The following is an 8,441-nucleotide window of genomic DNA, read 5'->3' as shown; positions in this document are numbered from 1 at the left end:
ATGATTGACGGCGTCGAGGAATCCGATGCACCATTATCTCCAAAAAGCCCGTTTGCCAGGAGGAACGGCAGGAGGTGAGCAATCTTATGATTAAAAAATTGGATTGCTAGAAAATTTTGGAAAATAATAATATCCGTTTTCGGAATTCCGAGTATCAGGTTACACTGAATAATTTAGCTTAATGTTAGCACAAACATTCGTCATTATTACGGGACAATCGATATATAAATTTGAACTACTGTAGGGACAAAAATGAGATTACTGTACTTAATGACATACGAAGAAATCTGTGCATGAATACGCCCCTCCGGTTTAAACGAAGATTCTTCAAGAAATATACAAAATCCATTCGAGAAAAAAAGGAATTTGATTGAAATATTTCCTAAAAAAGAGTTTTGGGTCAAAATTAAAGACTTATGCTGAAATGTCATGTTTTACTTCCAATGGAAGATTCCAAAAAATAGGGCCACATTCAAAATTTGATTCTCCTTTTTTTTTTCAAAAAGCCTTTTTCATTTTATATGGATTTTTTCTTTCCCATAGGACCTTTATTTGAACCGAACGACTTTTTTAGCAACGAACTTATTTTGACATAAGGATCTTTATTTTGAGAATCCCATTTTTCAAACCTTTCTTCGCAATTTATCTCTGCAAGTTTTTTTTTTCAAAAAATCAATCCACTTGCTGCAATCAGATCTTGCTCGTAAATCCCATAAATCTAATCTGCGGGACCCTGATCATTTCTCTCCTCCATTTTTTTTGCATCTATCCTTCTGCAATCAATCGTAATCTCTCTTTATCTTTATCAAATCAAATGTTTCATCACTTATCGCCTCTTGTCTATGGTCCCGGCGGTGGTGAAGGAGTGCAGATAGCGTAGGATGTCGTGAGCGTGGTATTACACACCATTCGCCGACCAAAAGAACTTGAGGCAACCGAGAGGTCTTTCCCCGTATCTATTCTACCTCAATATTTCATGTAATTGATTGAATGACTTTATTTTGGATGACGGGAGTCCCTGACTGACTTTGAGTTGGGACACTGGATGGGATGGATACCAAGCGGCAAGGGTGCGAAAAATTAATTATTTTTGATCTTGAGAGTTGATTTGAAAAATTCAGAATGCGTAGGCAAATTGCTTTGGTAAAAATTGAACTTTTAAGAAATCTTTTACACGCCTAACGCTTTTCATTCTTCTGTTAGCTATGGTTATAAAGCTTGATTACTGTAGATGCGCCTTATCATCAAAACTTTTAGAAAAAAGTAACTGATGCTATTTTTGGCTTTTAGCTATGGATATTAGAAAAATTCCATATCACAATTTGACAACTACCGTGTTTCCTTTGATAGAATCTCACCCTAACCATCAACTTTGAGCTCATTTATCTTGATTGCTGGGAAAGATATCAAAAGCGTGTCCTCTGATCAATTGTTTATCAAAATATCACCAATTTTTTAAAATGTGACAAATTTTTGATATCTTTTACAGTTTTCGAGATAATTGAGCCTAACGTTTTTTTACTGTTTGGGTGGGCTTTTATCGAAGGAACTAACTATATTAATTCCTCCAAAAAATTTTGAAAACTTCTAAAAATTATTTTCAGCCTTCGCATCCAACGTCTTGTTGATTGTCAGCACTTCCACTACACAACAGTCGAGCTGGGACCTGTCAAAGTTGTCATAATAGCAATAAACACCGATGAGAATGCAACGGAGCGGATAAAAATGCGTGTTGAGAGTGAATCAAATTCATGGTGAGTCTTTTGGTCGTCTTTCTGTTTTCAATTTGTTCATCCCCTGCTTTTTCTCATGTCTTTTCTCATGCCTTTTTTTCAAAAACAACCACGCGCTAAAAAACTACACAGAAGTTCTCCAGGGATTTGAAATGAAGTCAGGGCAGAGCTGAGCAAAAAAGAAACAAGACAGAACTTGAAAGGTTTTTCATCATTGATTCATTCAGGCTTGTCGAACGTTCTCGAGAGGATTGGGCGGTCTTCGACAGACAGCTGCATCGTTGTGTATTCGAACGAAGGCACTCGCGTCTTGACGAGCTGTTTCCTCTTATCCATCTGGAATCGGCGAAATTCGAGGTATGCAGCAGAAGGAGGGGCCTAAAATCATACGGCTTTTTTGAGTCTGATGACATTTGATGTATTTTTCAGGAAGTGCTTGTCAAGTATACGGAACGATTATCCGAGCTCACTGGCAGTATTATAACGTGCTACCCGGTTCTGAAATTTTTGGAGGTGAGATTTTTCATAGTTTATAAGCTAGAAGTATTTGGGCTGTTTTCAAGACACTCGTATCGTAAAACCTGTAATAGAAGAGCTCTAACATACCGTAAGCACTCTAATATAAGGCCACCATTCACTTGCCTTTTGAAATCAATTATCCTGGTTCCTATGAAAGATATCAAAAATGTGTCAACAGGTAAAATGGTGACAATAAGTTTGACAGAATTTATCAGTTGACAGATTTTTGTTATCTTTCAAAAAAGCTGAGAAAATTGAGTTCAATATGCAGGTATGTGATGGCCTTCTATTAGAGTGATTACGGTAATTAAATCATTTTTTCTTGACACCCTTGCAAGATATCAAAAATAAATCAACTGATAAAATGTTTATGATATTATGATAAACAGTTTATTAGTTGACAATTTATTTATATTTTTGACAGGAACCGAGATAAAATGTCCCAAAGTTGGTGGCTCTTCTGGGTTTTGTTTTCTGATTTAAAACCAACCTTTGGAACTTTCCTTTGTATTTCTTCCGCCACCCTTACATAACTGACTATTTTGAAATATTCTAAATACTGGAATATTCCATATTTCTTCCTGGATTCCCCAGAAACTTCCTCGTGTAACATTTGCGCTTGGCAGCTGCGCCAAATCTGTTCAATTTGTGCGCATCTGTTCCATTCAACACCATTTAAAAACAATTTTCCAAAAAACCGTTTTTTTCTTCGTCCAGATTGACAGTCGAGGCGGCCATTTCGAGCCAGCTGAGGAGACTTCCATCAACGTTCCAGCAATTGCGGCAGCTGTTGTGACCAAGGATTTCGAACCGACGGACAACTCACAGCTGCGATTGAGGGTATGCTGTTCTCTCCCTAAAATGGGAAGGGGATCATCTCAAGACAGACGACGGGGTAAACAAAAATAGGCGATTTGTAGGTCGGTGATATCGTTTCTATTACGGAAATGTCAACAGCGAGTCCAAACGAGCAAACATTTTGGAAAGCGAAACTGACGATATCCAACCAGAAGATTGTCGATCCACAGAATGGACATCTAGGATTTGAGGTGAGATTTTTGCTTTTTTTTAAATAAGAACCTAAAAACTTGATATTTGTATGGATAAGCTTCAGTTCCCAGTTTTCCAGTTATTTGCCGATTTCCAAAAGACACCTGATTTTTTCTCCTTCTCAGTACAAAAAGAGTCAAAGAAGGGTGTCTTAGAAATCTTTATATATGTAGCTGAAAAACTAGGAAGTTTCGAATAGTTCTGTAAATGCGAAGTTATTCATTTAAGTCTGTTTTACAACCTTTAGAATTTTCAAAATGGTCGGAAACGTAGATAGCCTAGTTCCAGAATCCTGAAAATGTTCAAAATAGCGGAAACTCAAGAAAAAATACGTTATTGGATAGTTTTTTGAACAGTGCTATCTCAGAAGGCTTGCTCTAAACTTTTTTGGTCGTATTTACCCCAAAATGTTTTTGTAGAATATTATTTTTCAAGTATTGAGAAAAATAAAATTTTAAAAAAATCTGACAACGACTTTTCGCTCAAACTTCCTTCGAAAACATCACATCTAGATGAGAACCCTATTTTTTGAACGTTGGTCTTTTATTTAAAAAATACTACCCATACCCCCAACAACTTTTTATCACAATTTCAATCTTTGTCATATTCGCTAAAAACTTTGGTCTTCAAATCTCTCATTTTTCTTAGTTTTTGTGATGCTTTCAAAAAGTTAGCCAAAATGTTGTCCAATTTCCCCTTTTTCTGAAAAAAAAAACCAATTACAAAGCAGTTCCGGTGTTGAGCAGCCCATCTTTTTTTCAGATTGGTTATTTCCCACGCGACTGCGTGATGCTAATCGATGACAAACGTTTGCCAAACCCTTTGAACACGGAACCAAAGCCAGCACCTCGAAATGCCAGAAGATACATGACGACAATGTTCCGAAATCGAAGACGGGAGCCGATTTTTGGGTTGGAGCTCACTGAGCTATTCATGAGGACAGGAAAAAGGGTTCCGGTGATTGTGGAACGGTGCTGTGCCGCTATTGAGGATCAAGGAATCGTTACGGGTATTTATAGACAATGCGGAATTCAGTCAAATATTCAGAGACTCAGGTAAGTCAATAAGATCTTCAAATACGTATTTTAGTGGTTTTTTGACCATTTTGTTCGTTTTCAGGAATCTGGGGCTCAAATGTCAAGTTTCCGATCACTTTGAAAACTTTTGAGAATGTGTAACAGAGCCAAATTGAAATTTTCGCGTTTATAATTTTTTAAAGAATCCCTAGTTATAAATTATTTGCCGATTTTTGAAAGATGCTGTTTTCACTACAAAAAAAACGGGCCAAAAAGGGTGTTTTTCAGAAATCGGAATAAAAATCTGTAAATGTAAAATTTTCAATCTAGGTCTTTTTTACCGTTTCTGGAATTTTCAAACTGATCCGAAACCTGACAGTCGAGCTCTGGACTCCTGAAAATTGTTAAAATCAACGGAACTGTATGTAGGCGGTTACACTGTAAATTTTTATTCCAGGGCAAAATTCGACAGTGGCGCCGAGCCAGATCTCCACGAGTTCGGACAACGAGATATCTATTCAGTGTCATCGCTATTAAAGCAATACTTCCGTCAACTTCCAAACCCATTGTTCACTTATCAAGCATATCCAGCACTAATCGAGACATTTGAAAAGGAGGAGAGTGTTGAGGAAAAGGTTGAATCCTTGAGATTCCTGTTGGAAGCAATGCCAGAAGCTCACTATAAAACTGCAAAATTCCTGATGGAGCATTTGTCGAGACTATGCAAATCGAAGTCTTTGACTGACATGACTTCGAAAAATTTGGCAATTGTATGGTCTCCTAATTTGTTTAGGTAAGTTTAACATACAACAAACAGTATTCTGAATATCAGGACTACTATCGTACATTCGAAAAATTAGGATTACTGTAGCATTCGTAATATCAAGATTACTGTAAAATCGAAATGCTAGGATTTTACTGTATTACTCTGGATATTAGGACTACTGTAGTATTCTTATAATAAGATTTATGTAGTATTCAAAATATTAGCATTAGTGTAGTATTCGAAATATTAGGATTACTGTAGTACTCTGGATATTAGGACTACTGTAGTATTCTTATAATTAGATTTATGTAGTATTCAGAATATTAGGATTACTGCAATATTCTGAGTATTATGATTACTGTAGTAGTTTAAATATGAGGGTAACTGTAGTATTTGAAATATTAGGATCACTGTAGTATTTTAAATTTTAGAATTACTGTAATATTCGAAATTTTAAGATTACTGTGGTATTCAAAACATTCAGATTACGGTAGTATTTGAAATATTAGGATTACTTTAGTATTTTAGATATCAGGATTACTTACTATTTGAAATATTAGGATTACTGTAGTATTCTGGATATTAGGACTATTGTAGTATTCTTATAATAAGATTTATGTAGTATTCAAAATATCAGGATTACTGCAATATTCTGAGTATTATGATTACTGCAGTAGTTTAAATATGAGGGTAACTGTAGTAATTGAAATATTAGGATCACTGTAGTATTTTAAGTTTTAGGATTACTGCAATATTCGAAATTTCAGGATTACTGTAATATTCGAAATGTTAGGATCACTATAGTATTTTAGATATCAGCATCACTGTAATGTTTTAGATTTCAGGAGTACTGTAGTATCTGAAATAACAGAATTACTGTGGTATTCAAAATATTTTGATTACTGTAGTAACCGAAATATTAGGATTACTGTAATATTTTAGATATCAGTATTACTTACTATTCGAAATTTTAGTATTGCTGTAACATTATGAATATTAGGATGACTCTGGCATTTGAATTATTAGGGTTACTGTAGCATGTCTTTTCAGACCGCCACCAACCCTCAATGGGGCTGATGCTCATCTTCTTAGTGGTCTCAATGTGCACACTGCGATTTGTGATTTCTGTATTGAGAACTCGGATTCTCTATTCATTTGTGATATTGATGAGGGTAAGCTATTCATACTATATACATTTTCATATGTATTGACCTAATCAACATGCATTATTCATCTATTCACACAAAAATCCTATTGTTGTAGAACAAAGCAAGTGCACTTCTATCGAAAATAGCTTCACCACAATCTCCAAATCAGCGACAATGTCTGACATGAGATCAGAGTCCGATTCGAGATGGCCACGATTCTTCAGAGGGAAATCTGTGGAAGGTTTCTGGAAATTCAACAGAAAGCAACAAACTTCTACTGGTGAGCTGTGCGGATCGCCACCTTCGGAGGTCAAGTGGAGGAGGTAGAGAAATGATGGCTGATCGGAAAATTTTTAAATTATGCATTTTTCAGCAGGAGCACAAGATCCCATTCGACAGATGCCACATTCCAATCGTCTCGGGCAGATTCGTTCATGCAGTTGATGCATACTGGCATGGATCAGATTCGCGAGGGAATGCGGATTTTTAGAGCTCGTGCCAGGAGCATGCGACCGACGTCACGGCCGCCACCATCGCCTAGAACTCGTAGAGCCAGATTTTCCAATGGAGGTGGAGCGAATAATGTGCAGAGAGTCAATGAGAGGGAGAGGGATATCCAAATTGTGCGTAATTATTTTCCGGGATTTGAAAAATCAGGATTACTCTAGTATTACAAATATTAGGATTAATGTATTATTTCAATTAGGATTACTGTTGTATTCTTGAACTAGGATCATTGTAGTAATAGAAATATCAGGGTTACTGTAGTATTCTGAATAATAGTTTTACTGTAACATTAGAAATACTATGATTACTGTAATGTTGTAAATAAGAAGATTGCAGTATGGTAAACATCTGGATTACTGTAGTTTTTTGAATATTAGGATTACTGTAGTATTCAATGTATTACAATTACTGTAGTATTCGAAATATTCGGTTTATATATTAGGAGTGTTAGGATCACGTATAACGAGTATTAGGGGTACTGTAGCAATCTGAATATCATGATTGCTGTAGTGTTCGAAGTATTAGGGTTACTATATTCATCTGAATTCTTAGATGATTTAGTTTTAAAGTTAGCTCCAATCCCGTTGTTTCTGATTTTCTTTAAATTAAAAGATAAATAGTGATTCCAAGAAGTTGAAAATGGCAATAACTAGCTTAAAATGCACTCCAGCATCCTTACTTTAGAATTTTTCTCAGAGAATCGTCTAGGTTGTTTACCGACTACTTGACCTGAACCGGTCATTACCTCTTCACACCCCATCTCGCTCTAACTCAAATTATTCAGGAACTTCCATTGGCCACTGCCGAATCTTCAATCACACCGGAACCACGTAGCACAATGGACTCGAACAACATCATGACCCGCACAGTCAGCGTGAACGATTCTGACGACGCGAGTTTTGAGGAGAACGGTCTCAAAGAGATTCGAGAGCGGAAAGTGATGTTTAAGGCGGCGACGCAAGGTTAATGGGTGGTCCAGAGAGCTTGTGATCTGAAAATTGTTTTTTTTTAATTTGTATTTCCAGAACACGTTGCCCCAATCCATGAAAGATCAAGCCCTGTCGAAGAGTGGTCTAGTGATTCCCGAGAGAGTCTTCACCTTGAGATGTCCCGTTATGATAATGTGTCCCCAAGCGGTACTATCACTAGAAGTGAGTTTAGATTTGAATTCTCAACTGACATTTATTCAAATTGTGAACTATTGAGTATTTCAATAACTCTCTTACCAACTCTTTGCTCTCTCCACCCCCACCTCGTCCATTAATCAAACAGAGCCAATTTTACAGGTCAACGCGAGCCCATTAGCAATCTATCGCCAGCCGCACAATTGCTCTTTTTCGAATCGTCTCGAGCCAGTCAACTCTTTTCTGCCTAACTAAATCAATTGTTGCCAGGATCTAAATTCAAATTAGGTCTCATTTTATGCCGTTTTTGACCCCTTCTCTGTCCAGTCCATCCATCCATTCACTCTTTACGATTGTCTCCCCATAATTTTCGACGACTTCCTTCCCTCGTCTCTGTCGTCGTCATCCCTTTCTTTCGTTTTCTTAGAAACCCGTGTTGCCCTCTCCCATCGGCTGTCTTCTTCTTCTTTCATCTCCCATATATTTGTCCTCGTTTTCTTATTTCTCTTCGTTTTTCTCCACAATTCCTTACAAAACTCATTCTATTTTGCTTCTTGGTCCTCCTTTTCTTTCTTTTT

At 36.7% G+C, this 8,441-nt stretch overlaps 1 protein-coding gene across 1 annotated transcript; it reads left to right on the top strand.

The window, feature by feature from the left end:
* On the top strand, window positions 1-8,114 carry Cbr-rrc-1 (the record flags this gene model as incomplete). Its single annotated transcript, XM_045238971.1, has 15 exons — window positions 1-74; window positions 1,605-1,754; window positions 1,961-2,090; window positions 2,163-2,246; window positions 2,970-3,092; window positions 3,173-3,301; window positions 4,065-4,357; window positions 4,776-4,992; window positions 5,026-5,111; window positions 6,135-6,256; window positions 6,348-6,555; window positions 6,606-6,855; window positions 7,524-7,701; window positions 7,765-7,890; window positions 8,026-8,114. The coding sequence occupies 15 exons, from the start codon at window positions 1-3 to the stop codon at window positions 8,112-8,114; spliced, it is 2,259 nt and encodes a 752-aa protein (XP_045091969.1).
* Between the last annotated feature and the right edge of the window lie 327 nt (window positions 8,115-8,441).

The sequence above is a fragment of the Caenorhabditis briggsae genome (genome assembly GCF_000004555.2).
Source record: "Caenorhabditis briggsae complete genome, chrX, whole genome shotgun sequence".
NCBI classification, from domain to species: domain Eukaryota; kingdom Metazoa; phylum Nematoda; class Chromadorea; order Rhabditida; family Rhabditidae; genus Caenorhabditis; species Caenorhabditis briggsae.
Note: the sequence above shows the minus strand (reverse complement) of the source record. Positions and strands in the feature narration are given on the sequence as shown.